The sequence below is a fragment of the Seriola dumerili genome, unplaced genomic scaffold (assembly GCF_002260705.1).
Source record: "Seriola dumerili isolate Sdu_G_001 unplaced genomic scaffold, Sdu_1.0 BDQW01000122.1, whole genome shotgun sequence".
Lineage (NCBI taxonomy): Eukaryota > Metazoa > Chordata > Actinopteri > Carangiformes > Carangidae > Seriola > Seriola dumerili.
The window spans coordinates 2,413,543-2,435,099 of NW_019174377.1; the positions used below are offsets into that span (position 1 = coordinate 2,413,543).

General features: G+C 39.8%; 1 protein-coding gene across 1 annotated transcript; it reads left to right on the forward strand.

Moving 5' to 3' along the window:
* The first annotated feature begins 1,146 nt into the window (after positions 1 to 1,146).
* On the forward strand, positions 1,147 to 18,404 carry LOC111224051 (HHIP-like protein 1). The gene is made up of 15 exons (XM_022748425.1): positions 1,147 to 1,458; positions 7,984 to 8,248; positions 8,648 to 8,927; positions 9,081 to 9,206; positions 9,318 to 9,461; positions 11,751 to 11,863; positions 12,136 to 12,276; positions 12,641 to 12,715; positions 13,114 to 13,240; positions 13,436 to 13,581; positions 14,488 to 14,569; positions 14,886 to 14,968; positions 15,184 to 15,317; positions 17,844 to 17,897; positions 17,982 to 18,404. Exons 1-15 carry the CDS (start codon positions 1,147 to 1,149, stop codon positions 18,402 to 18,404), a joined length of 2,505 nt encoding a protein of 834 aa, XP_022604146.1.
* The last annotated feature ends 3,153 nt before the right edge of the window (positions 18,405 to 21,557 follow it).

Below are 21,557 nucleotides of genomic sequence, written 5' to 3' on the forward strand. Positions count from 1 at the left end.
CACACGTCCTGATTCATCTGACCACACACACAAACACACACACACGCACACACACAACACACAGCAGTGTGAGTGAGTCTGTCTGGAAACGGTAGACACAGAGAGGAGGTCTGGGAATGCTGAAAGTGGGGGGAGCCCGGAGGGAGGAGAGGTGGAAAGTTGCAACTTCAGGGCAATATAGACCACATGCTATGGGAAGGAATGCATGTGTCTTTGTAGGAGAGTGAAAGAGCAAAGGGAAAGAAGAGAGGGGGAGACAGGAGGAGGAGGAAGAGGAGGAAAGAAGTGAGGAGGGAGGGATCTAAGCTAAGGCTGCAGCGTGGCTCTGTGTCTGAATGAAAGAACCTCTCTCTCTCTCTCTCTCCCACTCTCTCCTGCTGTCTGTCTGCATGTATGGCTTACATCCGCTGCAGCAAGTGAGCACATGTCCAGAGCAAACATAGCGGGACTCGCCAAGTGACTTCAAGCTGGGAGTAAATATTTTGCAGAAACTTCAGCTGAAGGTGAAACTTTCAATTTTCAAGAAGCTGGATTACTTCTTAGAAATTTGACTGTTTTTTTTGTTTGTTTTTTTTGAGGATTGCTTTGCAAACAGAAAACTTACTTTTGAGAAATTACCATGTGATGGACTGAAAGATTTTGAAAACCTCATCTCCTTTGAGAATTTGTGCTGCAATCCTGGAAACTTTGGGTTCTGCAGATCACCTCATCATCAGAAGAACACACTGGACCTGGATCAGCTTGAACTTAAACACACATCACAAGGGGAAGCTTGCCATACAAGCACGATGTGTGGGTTTATCTTTTAATCTGTGCAATCCTGAGCAACTCTGGCTAACTTGCAGGCAGGTGTGATGCTGGGTCAGAGTGTTTGATAAAGACACATTCGCACTTCTACACACACTGACACAAACACAAACACATATGGCTGCCTGAAACCTACAGAGGCCAGGACATCAGATGAGGACATCCAACACTCTAAAACCTTACAGGCATTTAAAATTTGAGTTTCAAACCTGTGCTTGACAGGACATGTAACATGTGCACTGGCTTATACTGAAAGATCACATACAAGCTGCTTTGAATAACAGCATTATTGGGGCATGAGCCACACTATCCTGAACTGAAAGACAGCATCTTTACGCCATGACTCTACAAACCTGTAATTTGGTCCCGCAACGCATCCTGCAGCACACCTTCTTCCTTCACCTACTTCTGTCAGTGCTGCTGTTGCTGCTCCAGGCCTGGTGGGGGAGCTGTCACCCTCAGTGCTTGGACTACAAGCCTCCGTTTGAGCCTCGGCAGCCATTGGTCTTTTGCAAGGAGTACTCCAAGTTTGGATGCTGTGATCTGGAGAAAGATGAGGAAGTATCAGTCAAGTTTTACACCATCATGGAGAACTTTGACCATTCAGGGTTTGCCACCTGTGGCAAGTACATCCGCACCATCCTCTGCCAGGTAAGAGAAACATTTCACTATGTTTGATTGTATGGGCAAGCTTTCATCATCCTGTGTATCCAGACCTTAAAGGCATAATATTTCTTATTAATTGCATTTGATTATGTGACTCTCTGACATTATATAAAGCACAATGGCAATTTGAAACTACACCACTGCACTGGAAATATATACCTGTCACTTGGTAGTGTAAAAAATGCAAGACGTACAGTCATTCTCACTGTGGAATCCATATGAAACTTTATGTGCTGCAGTGACTATACAGTCCCAGATTTTTGTGAACCTAAATATGTCTCTCATGCAAGGTGTAAATTTGTCCGTCTGCGGATGTTTGCAGAACTAAAAAGGAAAACCTGGTGTTGATGTATTACACCATGATGTCTTCAAGATGAGCACAGTGTGCATATTTTGAGCAGTTTATTTAAATACAAGAGCATTTATCCCTCTGGCTTGTCTTTGTCAGATATTACTAATGCCATTTATATTCCAGTGGGGACTAAATAACCACACTGAGACCTCCTGGAAATACAAGTCTCACGCCAAAGGAATCTGTGGTGTGGTTTGAGTACAGTAACCAACAAAACATGCGGTTTAATGGCTACATGGTGAAGTTGGCATCTGTTAGACAGCAGTTACTCATGCTTGGAAAGTTAAAACAACAGTCTTAACTAAATCTTCATCAGTTTTTGATGGGTTAGCTTGTGATTGGGCCGTGTGAACCTAAATCAGCCAAATAATGTAGTGTAATAAAGTAGATATTTAAACTCTGGTTTAAAATAAAGAACACAAACTGACCATTTGATTGGAGCATTACAACCAAATTTAGAGGAAATCCTTTGAGCCAAAACATTGACAAAGTAGAACAAAAATGCAATAACAGCATGTCACAGCATACCAAATTACTGACTTTAAATTGTCAAAGAAGACACATGTGAGCAACACATACAGTAAATTCACAAAGGGAAACTATGCTCCATCCCTTCCAGGTTCCCAGAAAGCATTTGTTTAGTATCTTCCCTCATATGAGTCACAGACATAGGCAGGAGTTAGCAGGACTCCAGACCCTGATGCAGAACAGCTGTGTGAGAAAAGATTGCAGTGCAATTTAACAGCACATTTAACAGCCCTTTTTTGTAGTCTCACCAAATACAGTCGAAAGTTTTAACTACATCACCCCAAGATTCAGAGAATTGCAATATATACCTGTACTACCTAAAGTTGTGGATGGGAAAACTTAATTAATCTGTACACAAAATCTCAATGACAGCTGACAAACACTGAGTGGATAGTACACATCCGTGCAAGGAATCAGCACAGTTTGTAATAAAAAAAAAAAAAAAAGTCAAAGTTTTTTTAGAAGTAAGGACTGAGCAGTTATGTAAAAAACAAAAAAAGACTCATACTGCATTAATCTGACAAAATAAAGTTAAATTTTGTCATACATTTAGGTGAGATTGCAATCTTACTTGATTAATGTTGGGGAATAATGACTTTCTATTTCAGTGTCATTGCATTTTAGTTTCTTTTCCGAGCTCTCTAATCTTAGACAGTGAGCCTTGAAGCCAGTCCCACTCGCTGATTGCATAATACAGCGCTGACTTTGCAGCTCAGACACAAACTACGTGCAGATTGTGAGTGCAAATTGGATGATTGGTGCAGCACAATTTTGGTCTGGCCCATACACAGATGGCTTTCTTCAGATAAAATCTTCATTCTACAGAAGCCAAAACAAGCGGGCTTGACGGCTGTCCTATGAATAACACTTTCATCTTTGATATCAGCACCAAAACAACGGAAAAAACATGGTGTCTTAGTCTTACCGGCAGTTTAAAACATCATATGCTATGTAAAGTCAGTGACAAATCCTGTGACTCCTAAAATATAGGTTTCTATCATTGTGGTAATTATAGCCTACTGTGGTTCTTTCCAGGCAGCGCAGGCTGGGTCTTGAGTGTAATGACAGCACTGCAGCGCACGTACGACTTTCAATGGTTAGTCTAGTTTGACTGAGATACAGCCTGAGTTAAGAGCAGTGTAATGCTGTAATGCATATGTAAAGCTTAGAGATGGGTTTCTTTTTTAAAATCACATACAGCTATTTTAAGTTAAAAAAAATCTCCTTCAGAGAAACAGTTTGGAAGAAACTGTTATGTCGCAGACTACAATGTATTAATTTCTTAAATGAGCACAATTATCTTAAAAGTCATCTTAAAAGTAAACAAAGGTATTTTGGTGCCAAACTTATTCCTCTTTTTACATTTTCAGTCTTTCGACAAAAGGTTCAGTCAAATAAAGTGAACTATAGGACTGAAACATGTGGCTGTTCTTTCTTTGAGTTATGAATATTTGTGTTTTCATGAACACTTTGTCTAGATTAAAAAAAAAAAATCTTTCTTGGAAGAATCTCTCTGTGGTTGTGGTTACTCCCAGGTCGATGGATTGAAGTAAAAGAGGCCCTGGAGGTGGTCAAGTTACTCCACTGCCAGGGCACTTATCCTGGGTAAACCCACCACACTGAGGCCCTCTGTTCCAGCTGCACTACAGGAGCTTCCTGATATCAGTGACAGTGAGAGAGGGAGAGAGGGAGAGAGAGAGAGAGATATGCATAGACAGAAAGACAAAGACTGAGACAGCGAGTGGGAGACAGACAGACAGTGAGGAAAATGAGTGTGTGTATGTGTGCACGCGTGCGCGTGTATGTGTGCACGCGTGCGCGTGCGTGCGTGCGTGTGTGTGTGTGTGTGTGTGTGTGTGTTAGGGAGACAGGAGGGAGATTGTCATGATCCCCCAGCTTAACAAACCAAACAAACAACCATTTCCTCCTCTGGCCAGGAGTTCAGGATATATCAAGTTCCTGCAAGAGAGGGACAGAGATAGAGGAGGAAAATCAGAGAATGACAAAGAGAGACACATAAAAGAGAAACGTGCAAGAAATGTATGTGTGTGTGTGTGTGTGTGTGTGCTTTATAACTGCAGCTACGGCGTAGCCTTTCTTTTTAATAAGTATTTAATATGAGTAAATACAATATAAATGAAAACAAACAAAAACCCACCTGAGGCCACTTCAAAACATTTAGCGTGCACTTAACAGAACAACACTGAATTGTTTCCCCTGCTGCATTTTTAAAAAGCATATTTTAAGTACTGTTTTAGACTGTTCAGACTCTCAGTTTAAAAAAAGTCCCGTGGTGTAGCTTACTCTGACAGCAGACATGTTCAAGTTTCCCAGCCGCACATGAATGCACCATACCACAACAAATCTCAAACGCACAGACAACAACAAGCTGTTTGTTCTGGTTTTCTTTTCCTTTTCTGAAGCACAATCACAACTACTGGATCTTAGCATCCATATACAGTAAAGTTAGTCCTTCTCTTTTCTCTATATCTCTCCTTTCTACTCTTCTCTTTCTATGACTCTCCCTGTTGGGGGCCAGTCAAGGTTCAACTTCACACATTTACCAGCCATCTGTTTGCCACGAGTCCTCTCTCTTTCAGCTATAATAAAATGCAGCTGTGTGGACGAGTCAGTGCAGTCAGGACTATATATGCCAGTAGGAAAAGCTGAAGAAAAGCTTTTATTTCCTTTTCAAGTTTGAATCTTAGTCTGTTCTGAGCTGGACAGCATAAACACCAAATTAGAGCAGTTTGAAGTTGCTTCATTGTTAGGGAACAGCTGTTTGTGGTTGCATTTATTCTACCCTATGATAGTAGGACCCAAAATAGGACTGTCTCAGAACAATGACTGGTTTTTGAAGACAATGTGAACCTGTAGCTGCAAAGATGAGTGGGCATTAAACCATTTAAAGTACCATATTGTTTTTGCCTTTTATTTTTCATATGGCTCTGAAACCTATCAGACACCTTTATGTGAAACATCTGCATGACTCTACAGTGCCCTTGTGAATAGTACAGAATATGAATCAAACCGTAGGAAGCACAGGAATCAATTAAGTCACTTTCCATCTGCTCCACGTCCCAGTTTGCTCCAAAAACTGCTTTCATCAACAGCTCCAGCAGCTCAGACTAAACACAGCTTTTGTTTTGCCCTGTAGAGATAAAGCTGCTTCCCAGGAAGCCTCTAATATCTGCCCAGAAATATATTTTCATGTAATTTAAGAAAGATTCTCTGTAACTGTTAGCTTCTCTGCCTCTTTTCTTTTTTTGGTCAGTGATGATATTATTTATTAATGCCACACAAAATTAAATAAAGCCAAAAACGTAGATTCTTACCCATTTTGATGAAACAATATCACATCGACAGCTTATTACATAACAATTTCACGGGATGCCAAGAAAAAGGGCGACTTTCAAATAAATAAGGTGACATAGTGTATTGTTAATGACCCACTGTCACATTTTGTCTGGGTTGAGATTAGAGGCTGACAGCAACACTGTAAACCAAAGGGCCCAGGTGGGTCCTGTTCAGCAGAGGTCAGACACTGTAGGACACTGGAGTTATAAGTAGCTTCTTTTCCCTCTGGGTTCTAAGTGGATTTATGGACATCCTCAGAAAGTATAAGTCACTGAGTTATGACTTGAAGTAGGAATATGAATCTTGACACAAATTGCGGCAATCGGATGCTGAGGGATTTAACTAAAAGCACATACAAACACACAAACATACCTGTGTGTAACTTGGAGTAACATCGACAAATAAATAAATAATTGAACCAACAGATACTTACAGTAACACCTACACATACACAGTGTCTCATCCACACATAACTTTCTTCCCTTTCTGTCTCCGTATTATATCCATAATTAATAACGTGTCACAGTTAACGGGGCTTTTCGAGCTTGACATGCACAAAGAAATAAAAGTGGAAATTATTTATAAGCAGTCTTTTCAGGTGCAAGCATACAAAAACAATGTTACAACACAGTTTGCCTGTGTGAGTTGTAGTTTCTTGTGCATGTGCACGTTTTCATCAACCAGATTTCTTTATTATTGTTACAGTAGATTATTAACATGCAGTTGCAATTAGATGATGTAACACAGCATCAAAATGTACAAGAAATACAATTTTTGCCCACAGAAGACAGCAACGCTATTTGTAAAGACACTAACTTCACCTTTTTTGTTGTTTTTAGCAATAGGGGTAATCTCAGTTATTGAGTAAGATTGTGAGACAATACAGCTGAAACTTATGTTTCTTTGGGGAATAAGAGACAACAGCATATTTGGTTTCAAGGCTTGCAACTGCTTTGTAGACGAGCAATAAGAGTCAGTCTGAGTTCTTCTGACATGTGCTAAATTATTTAAACCTTTTGCCCAAAAACATTCTTCGGAAGAGTGTACTCATCTCAACAATCAAATGTTATCAGTTTTATGTCCTTTACAAACTGCAATAGATTGAAGTCCTACTTCTGCCACCATTATTGCTCCTATGGGCATTTAAAGCATACAGTAAACTTGCCTGACACTGTACTTAATCACAGTTTGTGCATCACTTGACCATCTGCTCAGTTGCTTTTTCATATTTGTGTTCCGTCAAACATTTTATGTCTGAATAAGTGATGTTAGGCTTTTTTTTTTTGTTCTTTGGGTTCTTGCTTCCCGGTGATGATCGGTTAGGCTGATCTGGCGCTGAGTGAACGAGCACCAGTCAACCACACAATGGTTTGGTTGCTGTGCCTTCCTGTGCCTGCAGCTCACTATTCTGGGTGTGGACAGTGTGGTTATGACTTAATAACTGACTGGACCATCCTGGGATCCATTTATACCAGGCAGCAATCAGACAGGCTGTATATAACCCAGGCCTGACCAGTTATAGTGAGGCAATGAGGCGGTGAGGAGCTGCGGTGAGAATAAGTGCACAAATCCTTTATTTATCTGATCCATACATGTCTTTTAACTCTACCTCTGAGATAAACACATCAGCTTAAAAGAGGGTTAATGAGTATAGACACAGAAACTCTCCATCCCTGATAAAGAGCAAAATTTTCATCCACAGTATCAGACATTTTTTTCCTCAGTAAGATAATATTAAATTGTATAATAAAATGCAACATACTGTAAGAATACAACAGTTTGGGATATAAAATAAATAATTTTTTCTTGACAATGTAAATGAGTCTTTACACATGCTCCCTTCTTATCCACATTCTCAATGATGGAGCATGCATAATCTTCCATCAAGTGCAATGGCTCTCCTGGCTTGAAAAAGAGATTTAGTCTGTTCTAATGTTTGTATGAAGTCGTTCATATACGGTATATTCCAAGCAGTGTTTGGCATGTAGAGGGATTTTGGTGTTTAACATCTCTGACAAACATCCTATAACATCTAGAAGTTATAGGATGACAGTGAAATAGAGTATCTTCTCTTCAGAACATTTAGTCCAAACATCTAGAATATTAACAGACATATAATGAAGATTGACACGAGTTATGTACATTCTCATTAACCACATGTATTGAAGTAGTTTAAATACTATCCCACATTTAATTAGTTAAAAAAAATCTTGCATTTATGGCTTTCTCATTAGAAAATTTCCAATATATTTGTGTTTCTTTTCTTATGCCAGGAGTGCTCTCCATATGCTGCCCACCTGTATGATGCTGAAGATGCCAACACACCTATGCGGATACTGCCTGGTCTGTGCCGTGATTACTGCTCTAACTACTGGCATCAGTGTCGGTACACACTCAGTCTCCTCTTGGAGAACACGGGGAGCCCGCAGCAGTTCGCAAACCTGACGGCAACAATAGAAGATGATCGCAGAAGGTTCTGTGACTATCTGGAGCTGAAGGACAAACAGTACTGCTATCCTAATGTACTGACTAATGCGGGTATGGTGTTGGACAGATGTTTTCATGTTCACAAGCCGGTGCGCACACACCAGTTAGCACTCATACATGAGGTTAATCTAATAGTGAGGTTGAATAATCATCCCCGGGGAACCATGAATGTCTGCACAAATTTTCATGGTTATTCATCCAGTAGTTGTAGAATTAACTCTGAACCAAAGAAGTGGAGTAAGAGACTGGCATTGTTATCTCTGTATCCCTTACTGTATATGTACAGTCTATGTGGCTGTGTGGAGAACAGGAAGTTGTAGTAACCAAGTCTCACATCAACACACTTAGATTTGAATGCAACAAACGCATTATATGTTTTGTGTGCTTTTAACAATCTCAAAATCATATCATAACAACTCTCCCTTTATATTTCCTCTTTTCTGTCCCCAGAACTAAATGCTAACCTCGGCTTGGTGCGTGAAGATCCGAAAGGTTGTCTGGAGTTGTGTTTACAGGAGGTTGCCAACGGGCTCCGTAACCCTGTGGCCATGATCCACGCAGATGATGGAACTCATCGCTTCTTTGTGGCAGAGCAGCTGGGTTATGTGTGGGTATATTTGGCCAACGGCTCCAGGATTGACCGACCTTTCCTCAACCTCACCCGGGCTGTCCTCACGTCACCGTGGGCTGGAGACGAGAGGGGATTCCTCTGCATAGCCCTGCACCCAAGGTTCATACTTTCATATTAGTAACAGTACCAGTTATTTGTGAGGGTTATGTAGAGAACTTTGTGCACAGCTTGTCACACCTTTTTCCTCCAAAGGCACAGTCATGTGTAAAGCATGACTTGGACATTAACATTTAGCTTTTCTTCTGAACTTAGGTTCACAACAGTCAGAAAAGCATATGTGTACTACTCTGTGTCGGTCAAGAAGGAGGAGAGGATACGTATCAGCGAGTTCACACTGTCAACACATGATGACAACCAACTAGACCACTCCTCTGAGAGGTGAGGAAAATGGAAAAAAAGGAGAGTGTGAACTGCACATATTGTAGCCTCAGCCTGCATAGTTTGTATATGTATACTCAACCTCCTCTTATCTCTGCTCTCTTGGTGTAGAACCATCCTTGAGGTGGTAGAGCCGGCTTCCAACCATAATGGAGGACAGCTTCTGTTTGGCCATGACGGCTATCTGTACATCTTCATCGGTGACGGTGGGCGAGCTGGGGACCCCTTTGGAAAGTTTGGCAACTCACAGAACAAGTAAATATAATTTAACAAATTCAGGTGAACTAGGGAGAGCCAGGATTACGTTAACTTTAATATCAGCCAACACCTAACATTGAATTTTTGAGCTAGCGCACTATTGTCGTAACAAAATACGTTTTCATGCCACAAAAAAAAGCCAACCTGAAATATGCAGCACATTTATGACGTGAGCCCAGGAAAAGTTTGAAACATAATTGCTCAAAAAATATATAATTATAATTATAATGTATAATTACTCTTTCAAAGCCTCAGTCTTCTATGTAATTTAAAATAATTTACCTGGATAAGATAAACAAACCCCTGAATTGCTTTACTGAAAAAGAAATTGCTGATCAAAGATAATTTTTTAAAACCTCCTTGACACTGAGGCGTTGTCTACATAAACATATATTAACAAAATACCAAAGTGTTGTTAGAACCAGCCACTTTTGCCTTCCAGTTAATTAAATTCCAATTAAGTAAAGTCTAATGAAAAGCATCGAAATTATGGAGAATATAAACTTCACAACTGTTGCTCAGTGACAACTATAAATGATAGCTGTTTGAAGACCACTTATCTTCCACTTCTCCTAGGGCTGGAAAACCTGCTCATATAATTCAATTCATTACGTCAAGGGTACAAAACAAATGATCACACACACTTATCTTTGAAACCTGCCAAGTTCTGAAAGTGCACTTGTTTATTGAGATTTCAATAATCAACTCATACTACATTTCCAAAATTGGCCCAAAACATAATGTATAATAAGTGTGTTTATTGAGAAAGACCCCAGTTATGTGCAGCAGTGTGAATAAACTGTCCAATGATAAGAAGAGACAGAAGTTTCAATGACATACTGTGTTTGTTGTTTTATTTCTCTATTTAAAGCAGGATTTACTGGAGAGGACTTGTTGTTCCCACTTTTAAATAAATCAGAATAAAAAATCAAAGTATGGACAGTGTAAGCATTCTGTGGCAGTGCACAGATGCTGATGGGAGATGTAACATAGTTGACAAGTCAAGGAGAGGTGGCAGTGTGTGTTTATGCCGACAGCGGTGTACATACAGTTAATAAAATGAGATGTTATTAAAGGGGCTGCAGGGCATTTTTGGTCTTTTACTGTGTTGGTAAACATTACTCAACTCTCCAACCACACGACCTTTAAATTATAATTCATTTGACTCATTCCATAGAGAGGCTAGCTGTATCTTAAGGCAATGTGCGTTGTGCCTATATATTCACACAGAAACACGATATTTGAGCATGTGTATATGCCGATGTGGGTTTTTTCACTGTAATGGAGGTTTTGTCATTGAACTATAAACTCCACCTGTCATTCTTCATTCTCATTTGATCTGCCCACAGTGGATTAAAGGTTAATTACTGCCAAAGGATAAAAAAAAAAAAAAGGTCAGAAGCATAAATATTACCGCTCATTTTTTGTGTACACGTTGCACAATACTCCAAGAATGTCATACGTAGTAGTTACACTGTGAATTGTGGAGCTGACTAATACTTGGCATCAATTTAATTGATACTGCGGCTTTAAACCAAAATAATACAGTCATCTTTTACATTTAAAAGAATGCAAGCCTAACCTAATTAATTATTGTTATTAATGGTATTGTTTGTCCTATCAGCAGCAGGTTAATGACATAAAAGTATGTGTAGCTGAGATACTGACACCTTTTCTCCAGACAGTCATAATTTAGCTCTGTAGCTAGTTAGTTTCTGAGGGGTTTTGTTGACATGCTGTATTAGCTGTCCTGGGAATGACTAAGGATACTCCCTGCCAAGTCTAATATTGACACTACACATTGCGGGCCGCCACACACTGGTATGTGTAAGGGAGAGCGAGAGTGGAGCGTGGGATTGGAGAGAGTGGAAAAGGGTTATAAGGAGACAGTGATCTGGGCATAGGGAGGAAAAAAGGTGAATGATAGGGGAGGAGTACTAGACTGGAAAAAGATGGAGGGAGGGGGGGGCAAGAAGGGAGTAAAAGGGCTAACTTAGAGATTTAGCTCAGATGGATGAACAGAGCGAGAAGTGACGGTAGAGTGGGCAGTAACCATGACAGGACGTTGGGTGGAGATGAAGACATGGGTACGAGGAAGAATGACTTGTACACAATGTTTAAAAGATTTAAGGGAGATGATACGACAGAGTCAGGAGAATTTGGAGTTAAAGAAAAACATGAAGCAGAAGTTGTAAAGAAAATGAATCTGCCTTTAAAAAGCCACCTCAGCCCTTGAAACCTCTCTGAGTCTTTCACGCTCTCTTGTCTACACCTTGTGTTCAATAGGTCAACGCTTCTCGGCAAGGCGCTGCGCGTTGATGTCGACAACAATGACGACGGAGCCCCGTACAGCATTCCATCAGACAACCCGTTCCTGGGGGAAAAGGAAGCACGACCTGGTAAATCCCTTAAAATATTCTCTTTAAGTGGAATAATGTCATCGTGTCTGGTGACTTCTACGATTAATTAATTCATGAACATTTAAGATAAATGGCACGATTGCAAATGAGCAGTCTAGATTCTTCAAATGCCTCGATGGGTGCAAAATCACTGTTCACTCCAGAAATGTAACTTGGGTTTCTCTATACAGTTTCTGAAGATTATTCATTCAATCATTACAAGGGATATTTGCTATTTGTGTCAACACGTACATTTCTTTCTTTCTTGGCAGAGATTTATGCCTATGGAGTGCGCAACATGTGGCGCTGCTCCATTGACCGCGGTGACCGTGCTACAGGCCGTGGCAGAGGCCGGATGCTTTGTGGTGACGTGGGCCAGAACAAATATGAAGAGGTGGACCTCATTGTTAAAGGTATGAGGATTTTTTGTTTACTTTTTAGCACAAGTGCATGTTCATTCAAGATCTCGCCTGAAGTCGTTCGCTCTCAACAGTACATGAAGTGGCTGACATTATCTACTCATCCCCACATCATATAAAAGTGTTCTCTCAGAGACCGCACAGTCAGACAGTGAGTCAGACATCATAGCTTAATCTCAGTCTGCTCCCTAACAGTTACGGTGAATGGGGTCTAGTTATGTTGGGTTCCAAAAAAAGGCACGAAATAAACATCAAATTACAAGTTTCTTTTTAGAGGCCAAACAATAGCTCTGTGAGTCCAAAAGTATATTTACTTTTAGTTACTAGTTTTACTAACTGTGGCAACATATGTTTAAAGGAGGCAACTATGGATGGAGGGCCAAAGAAGGATTCAGCTGCTACGATCGCAAACTCTGCCAAAACTCATCTCTAGGTGAGTCGAGTTTCTGGGTCACTGTCACCGACTTCAGAGTCCATAAACTGAATCTAATATTCACACAGAGGGACACAAAGTGGCCTCTGCAAAATGGATGCAGATGTGAGCTATGACATGTTTTTATTTTACTTTCACTTTTTACGAACTACACTACTGAGACGGATTAAATTGTTAAAAATGTATGTTCTACTTCTGCCCCGTGAAAGCTTCTACTTTGTCATTTATGTCTGAACAAGTTTGTGAGCTCAGTCTCCAAAACTTCCCACCTTGTTTTTTTGATATGATGCACAACTTTTATCTGTCTATGCACCTACAATATACAGTTAGTAGAAGATTGTGTTCTTTTTATGTGATGAACAGTATAAAGTGATGTGTTTGTGTCTCTGTATGTGTAGATGACATCTTGCCTATCTTTGCCTACCCTCACAAGTTGGGCAAATCAGTGACAGGAGGATACATCTACAGAGGCTGTCAGATGCCCAACCTCAACGGAATCTACATCTTTGGGGATTTCATGAGTGGGTATGTGTTTCTTCTTCTTATTCAAAAATGAAAACATGTGCATTTTTGCCCCTGCATGTGTGTGCCACTGCAGCAATCAAGTCAAAAGTGTGACTGCAGAAACACTTTCAATAACACAAAGCACAATAAGCTGCACTTACATTGAACGCATACGCTGATGTGGATTTATATGTATCTGTGTTTGTTTCTATTTAGGCGTCTGATGTCTTTAAAGGAGAATGTCAGCACAGGTGAATGGCAGTACAATGAGATCTGTATGGGAACAGACCAGACCTGCAGATTCCCCAAACTCATCAACAGTTATTATAAATACATCATCTCGTTTGCCGAGGATGAGGCAGGTAATGACCTTATGTGACAGGCTACTTATTATTCACCAACACCAGTGTTGCATAACCATTAAAGAATAAATAAAAGAAATGAGGTCATTAAGGTGTGGGAAAGTTTATTTTTGTTAAGTTTAGTAATAAGATTAAGTGGAATGTGTTTTGAAAACATATTTTGCCAGTAAGCCTTCATCAACCTATGATGATGTTATCGCAAACTTGATGGTTCTTTAATGAGGTCCTGTGGATGCTGCCAAAACAGTCCACGTTTTGCATTTTGAACCAACCAATGTATCTCTACAGTGCAAAATAAACTTACTCATACTGATTCATGAAACTACTGTACTTCAAGGCATCTTTGCCAACATAAAATGATATATAATGAACAAGTAATGGTAAATACATTTCAGTCATGTGAATGTCTTCACTTACTGCAACAACTGCAACAGTTTCTGAGGGGCTTACATGTTCCAGTAGAGGGTTTGGTTTGACTTGGATTAAAGAGAGCAGGCTGTTGACTTACCAGGGAGAATGTTGCACACATGCTGCTGGCCTTAGATAATCTCTTCCCTCCCACTGAAAGTGCTCTGCAGGAGATTTAAGTTGAAAAGTTCAAGCAAAGTCCAAACCCCTTTACTGTAAGACACCTTCTCTAATTTTTACCATAACACATTTTTTAACTAATGTCTTCTCTCCTCCCTCTTCCCTCTACATCTCCCGTTTTGCTATTTTTCTCCCTCTCTCCTCTACTTTCTTGCTTTTTCTTCTATCCATACTCGCTCTTCCTTCCTTTCTCTATGCTGTATTTTTGCCTCCCTCCATTTTTTTCTTGGCAAAACTCTTGTCAATGATTCATTGTCTTTTTCTCCCCATCTCTTCTTGTCCACCCCCTTTCTCCCTTTCCTCTGTCCATCTTTCTAGGTGAACTGTATTTCTTAGCCACAGGAGCCCCGAGTGCCACAGCCAGAGCAGGAGTCATCTATAAGATAGTGGACCCTTCCAGGTAGCTAATTACAACACTTCATCACCTCTACAGTAGTGTGTGGTGCAGACGTTTAGGTGCTACTGATCAAATTTGACAGTTTCTACAATGACACTTTTTTTTGGTCTTGTCAAGAGGCCAGCTGAGAGAGTGTGAACTTCACCAGAAAGGAAACTAACTCAGGCCAGGAGTGCAGATTGTGCAGATTATGTAGATCTTGACTTCACTAAATACTCTTAGAATACACTAAAACTACTTAAAAGTACTTTAAAAAGCTACAGAGCTCAAAAAGCATCTAATTTTACATGTGTTAATCTTTTCTCTGTTGACCACACAGACGAGCTCCACCAGGAAAATGCAGCATCAAGCCTTCACATGTTCAGATAAAGGGAAAACTGATTCACTTTTACCCCAGAGAAGGTAAGAAAAATCTTAAAATAATGTTTATTTTTCTTACACTTCCTAGTTACTTTCTGCTTTGTCACTTTTGTGTTTTGTTTTTTGCTCTTCATTCAAACATTAGAATCTTACCAAAACCTCATCAGAGATTTATCTGTTGAACGCTAACAAAATTATTTTCATGTTTCAAAGACGCTGTAAAAAAAGTTTTCATTTCTTTCTTTTCGTGTTTGCAGAGTTTGTAATCAACAAGAAACCGACCACGACTCCTGTTCCCACGACAACCACAAGAAAAACAACAACAACAACTAAAAAATCACCAAGAAAGCCTATAATAATAATAAAACCACCAATGCCAACAAGAAAGACAGTAAGAAAAACACAGCTAGCACCACCAACAGCAGCAACAGCAACAACAACAACAAGAAAAACAACAACAACAACAAAGCCAACATTACCGCCAAAAACAGCGACAACAAGAATAGCAACATTGCAGACAACAAGAAAATCAGCGAGAAAGACAACATTACCACCGACAACATCAACTGTAAAAGCAACAACAGTAAAAACAACCACAGCCACAACAATAAAACCAACAACCTTACCCACAACTGTCCAGATGGCCATGGCAACAACTCCCGCCACAACCACGCCCTCTGGTAGGCCCCCTGGTGCACCTGTTCACCAAACCAGCTCCACAGATTATCCCACTTCTAGGTCAACTGTTAACCCAGCCACTAGGTCCACCATTTACCCTACTACTAAGTCGACTGTTAGGGCTGACATTAAACCTACTAGTAGAGCAGTGCACACCTTGCCTCGGGGAGAAGCCACCAGCGCCAAGCCAGCTGGTTTCTTCTTCTGCGCTGTAATTTTGTTTTACATTTTAACATGTTAATAGCTAAATTAACGTTTTCCAACTTCAGGTATCTTTTCAGATGGAAAATTCTTTGCAATTTATGTTCAAACGATAAAAATCATACCACTTTGACAATAATTAGAAAACTGTAAAATCACAGTTGCATAGAAAGGTCGCTAGGGTTTTAGTTGCTACAAATGTCAGCTGCAGGTTAATTAAGTTATATGGAAATAAAATCATATAAGATATGAAATTTAAATTGTTTGGCAGCTAAGTTTACTTAAATATGCAAAGGGACATTTTCCCCACTTTTTGATCTGTATATCAGTTCTATTTAAGTGCTGCAGCACTGATATAGAGTTTATTATTGTGCAATTCTCGCTATTATAGCATTTTATTTAAAGCTCCATAACATTTTTATTGTATTAATTTTTAGACAAGAATAGTGAAAACTATGTCAACGCTTTTTTATTCCAGCTACATGAATAAATGACAGTAAAATAGCAAGTAGGCTTAATTGGTAAATGAAATAGTAATTTATTTATTGTAATTCAATCTATGGGTCGTTTTGCACAATACTGAAAAAAAAAAAACTTGTACAATCAATGAAATTGTCTATTAAAATAGACATTTTAATTTTTTGATATTATATTTTATATTATATACTATTGTTAAATTTTTTTTTTGGGGGGGAGGAGGGTTTTACCTCATCTGAGATTCTATAAATCCATATCCACCCAAACAGGTAATTCTTTGATACAATTTTGCTCTTTTACTTATGCATCTTATTAGTCTTTGCACTTACTTTGCAACATCTCTGCACTGGAAGAGTTAAAAGAAAAGAAATCATAACAAAAATCTTCTAAATTGTGGAGAGAGTAACAGATTAAAGCTGTATAGACAGCATTAAATGTTAATAAAATTGCAGTCAAACTGTTTGAAATTTAATATTAACTACAGTAATGTTCCGTGTCTTGACTACAGGGTATATTATTAATTAATAAGTTTGCCTGTGCAGATATAGACTGGGGGATGAACCATTTGCACAAGCTAATGTCAAACTCAGGTACAGTGGAATTAGCTAAAGATGCCTTCATTCCCAACTTTAACCCCTGCTTACGTGTTATTCTTTGGCTGGTACAAGAGTATAAAGCAGGATAAATGGTGCTTATCTATGTGTTGCATATTTGCACTACTTTAAGTTAAATCAGGTACATTGGCTTTATTTATTTTGAATAAATGGTTCTGCATCAGCCTCAGTTTGGACATTCATCTTTGTGTGTCTGTGTTTATGTCTTTTCCTTCCCAGCTTTCAAGGAGAACAGCTCTCTAAACGGCTATAGTGAGCCGTCGGGTCATGAAACACACTCAGTGCTTAATTCACCACTTTGTTGCATTACTTAAAGGAATAGTTGGACATTTTAGGACATATGCATATGACAAGAGTTAGATGAGAAGATCAATACCATTCTCTGGAATGGTATTGTGGAAACAGCTAGTCTGACTCTAACAGGGTAATGGAATCAGCAACCAGCGCCTCTAAACCTCACTTATTAATTTGTTTAGTATGTTTATTTTGTACCTAAACCAAAGTGAGAAATACCAAATAATGTCTTAGTTAGCAAAGCTGGAGGGCAAATTCATTTTGTTTCCCTGTTTCCGGTCTTTGTGCTATAGGCTAAGCTAACCAGCTTAGCTTAGCCTAACCACTAGCTTCATATTTACTGTATCCATGTGTATTACTTTAAAGTAAGAAAAGTCTTTAACACATTGTTAAAATACATATATTCAAATAAAGAGGGTGATTCTGTCTCTCCCTCAGGTTATCGCACAACCATCATGACTGCGGTCTCCTCTAGGATTGCTCAAACCCCAATCATCACCACGCGTCCAACAAGGAGACATGGGAGACCACATCAGTATTCCCCTAGTACCACCTCCCACCCTTTAACCTCACCTCAGCTTCCTCCTTCTCCATCCACAAGAACATCTCTGAAACGAGCCCAGATGGCTCTGACCTCTACACGTTACCCTGAGCGTCCTGGGGCGTTGACCACACCACGTCCGCCATACTGGAGCCAGAAACCCACTGTATCTTCCTACAAGCCCCAGAGACCAACAACCAACACCATGCTGCCTAAAGCACAGGAAGAGAAGCTGTGGCTTGGGGAGAAGCTGGAAACTGCTGGGGAGGGAAATCAAATATATAAGAGGACCAGAGGAAGAGGTAGAGGTCGTGGCTTCAAAAGAGGAAGAGGAGGGAGAAGGCTGAGGGTTGGCTCGGTGCGACTGGTGAGCACTGATGGTTTATCAGATCGAGGCAGAGTGGAGATCTTTATCCGAGGAGAGTGGGGGACAGTGTGTGATGACCTTTTCACCAGCAAGGCGGGCACTGTGGTGTGTCGTCAGCTCGGCTTCACGACGGCTCTGGCGGTGATGAAGCGGGCTGCGCTGGGGGAGGCAGACAGCAGAGTCAGGATCTTTCTGGATGACGTTGAGTGTGAGGGCGGTGAGAGGTCGCTGCTGGAGTGCAAGAGATCCAGGGTTGGGAAACACAACTGCTCTCATGGGGAAGATGTCGGGGTGATTTGCGGTTAGCACAGGGGGGTGAAAAAGTAGGAAAGCATAGGAGGAGACAGGAGTGACGTATGGTTCTGTCACACACAGGAAGTGACGAAGAAGAAGAGAGTACTTGAAGAAGGTATAAAAGATTATAACAGACTGCACATTTTTAAGCATGAATGTTCAAGTAAGTTTGCCAAAATCTCCATGAATCGTTTCTGTTTGCCTGTTTTGCATATTAATGATCAATTTTTTAATTCCCACCCTCTGCTAACAGCTCGGTTGTCCATCTGCATTACTTTACTGTTCTTACTATGCACTTGTAACAAAGAAGAGAGGAGCGTGAAGGAGGTGCATGTCCCTACTCGGGGCCTTTCGTTGGCTTTGTCGGATCCTATTCAAAGACAGTTTCTCCAAAACTCACTCGGTCCACTGTTGTGTAAAAACTAACCAAGCACATACAGTAACACAGATGATTTTAGTGAATAGTGACAGTAACCAGCCAAGGGAATCTGCTGAACTCTTCTTAACCCCTGTGTAATGACCTGGTCAAATCACCATTCATGACAGCAACAACTTCAGCCAGATCAAGTTATTTCAGCGGAGTTGCAGAAGCGAAAAAAAATCTGCGTACATATGTGAACTTTGGAAACTCACACGTCCGGCCATCCATATTTATAACGCTCTAACTCCGCTCTGCCAAAGTGTAAACTGCTCCACAAAATGAGACGAGGGGTGATTTCCATCTACTCCTGCCAGTAATGACACAGGAGGGGATGGTGAAAGTACGGTCCCTTGAAATAATTGTGCCAACTGTGTGGTTAGTGACCATGAGTCCAAATAGTCTCTATGTTACTGTCTGTAGCTTCAAGCAACATTTATTTCAATGGACGCTGTGCCACTCTCTGGTGTGACTTGGCACTTCAGTGTTATGACAAACAAGACACTGCATCAGTGTTGTAGTTGTAAAGAGTAATGTTTGTTACTTTTTCACTTCTTAGAGATTTAAAAATGTTATTTACGCAAAACTGGTCAAAATGGAGTAAGTTAGTTTTGGAGAAACCTGTTCTGTTTACATATTTACTGGAGAAAAGCCGCCCACTCCTGTTAAATCCTGTCAGCTGTGTTCTGAGAGGATGTTTGTATTTTTGTATTGTATGATTTCAGCAGGTCTATTTTCTATTTGCCTTTTGATACCTTTTTGAATGTAGTTTTACGATGAAAAAAAGAGTTTTAGAAAGGAAATGCTGGACATTCTGTACGCTGAATGTAATAAAAGTGTTTCCAGTTTTATATAAAGAGATTTAACAGCAAAGTGATTTTCTTGTGATTCTCTGTTATTCTGTGCCAGTCTTTTCTAATGAGCTGAAGGACGGTGGCTCACTCAGGCAAAATGCATATATTGTGCCTGTGTGACACACTGTTTTGGAGAAGATACCTTACAGGCATGTAAAATATTCAACGACATCTTGCTATCTCAAACAGAATTTGTTTTAGGGGTGGAAATGTCCAGCAGGCCTGCCTTCTGAAATTCAATGCTTCAGACAGTGCTGATGGGTTATACTGGAGCTCTAAAGGAATTACAGCTCAGTGAGGAGGAAGACAGCACGCATCAGCAGTTTCTGAATGTTTTTTAAACTATAATTTGACTTAAAAAATGTTCATGACACAATCAGACTTGACTAAAGGTTTTGGTTTCGACTGAAATCTGAATAGAATCTTTCTTCCCTTCTTTTGACTTCCCTACGTGCTCTCTCTACTCTGCAATTTTGTTTCATATGTGTCTGTGCAAATAATCAAGAATGGCATTAAGTCAACAAAAAGTAGTAGAAAAAGATCAGTAGATGGCTTTGGCATTTTTATAACCATGGCCATGTGAAACATACATGGTTATAAAAAGTATCAAACTAATGTATGAGCAGATGGATGAATGGACAGACAGAAGCAGTACTCCGGCAAATTAAAGAGTAAATTAATCAAAAAGAAAAAAAATGATGATAATGAGACACATCTTCTTAATTTGACCACTGTCCATTGAAGGAGACAAAACACCCAGCAGTGATGTTATTTGACATCATAATGTAGAACTTTATGTTTAAATGTGAAAATTATTATTACAACTGATAAAAATGTGGATTCATCGCTGTCTAGGTTTGGATTTATATGAACACTGAATGAACAAAAGAAGTAAAACATTCTATCTGTGTTAATATGTGAGACTGGTTTTAATGCCCTGGTCCATTGGTCATGGAGAGGAGGACACCTGGATAAATGGGCTGCTGGTAGAAACCTCTTGAAAGGAAGGTGGTGCTGGTGAAGAGAACAACTCCCAGGATCCCACACTCAGTCATGACCTCACCAAACACAATCTTTTCTTATTGTTTTGATTCACAGACCCATAGCAGCAGAAATTACTGTGCCTTTAATAAGGTCGAATGCAATGAGGTGGCATAAATGAATGAATGAAGAAAAGCTTTGGGTACATGTGTGTGAACATGTGTGTTTGTTAGTGTTATAGTATGTGTATGTGTTGTAGTGTATATGCATGCATAAGGTTTTATACAGCACAGTATGGATGTTGTCTGAGTTCATAAGCATGAACCTTCAACCTGCACCTGAGAGCTGACCTGGCAAAGCAAAAACATTTGAGTCTTATTTTAAAGCAAAAGAGTCGTGAAGGCAAGACGCCACTGGAGCAAATGAACTGTGACAGATGACAGAAATCTACTGTAGCACAAAATGTTTCCCATGAATAATGATAATAATAATAATAAGTGATTATACAGAGAGCCATGTCAAAGATGACCTCAATCTAAAAGCTGTTTAAAATGAAATGTCATTCAGCCTCTTCAGGTACAGTACAATGTTAAATTTTTGCTTCTGCTTCTAGACCAGGAGGAGGCAGTCATGTATCAAAATGTATCACCCGTGGCTGATGTTAAAGGGAACAGAGCATGAGACCCGTCATATACTGTAGGTGGTTAGACAATGTTTTCATCAGTTTGCACAATTTACTCTATGAATTAAATAATTAGTCACTACATCTGTCACTATAATGAAGTCTATGGCCTAATGAGCTAACTGAATCACGCATGTTGCAATCAAACCATAAGTCAATTATGATTATCTTATCAAATTAGGTTCTCATGAGTGGCTCCATTAAAGATTGTGCAAAGTCATGTGTGAAAT

What these genes read in the sequence shown, in the direction of transcription:
- LOC111224051 (XM_022748425.1), top strand. Translation starts at nt 1,147, where the DNA reads ATGACTCTACAAACCTGTAATTTGGTCCCGCAACGCATCCTGCAGCAC. An exon ending in TCCGCACCATCCTCTGCCAG is followed by an intron (nt 1,459 to 7,983) that starts GTAAGAGAAACA and finishes TTCTTATGCCAG; the next exon opens with GAGTGCTCTCCATATGCTGC. An exon ending in TTTGGGGATTTCATGAGTGG is followed by an intron (nt 13,241 to 13,435) that starts GTATGTGTTTCT and finishes GTTTCTATTTAG; the next exon opens with GCGTCTGATGTCTTTAAAGG.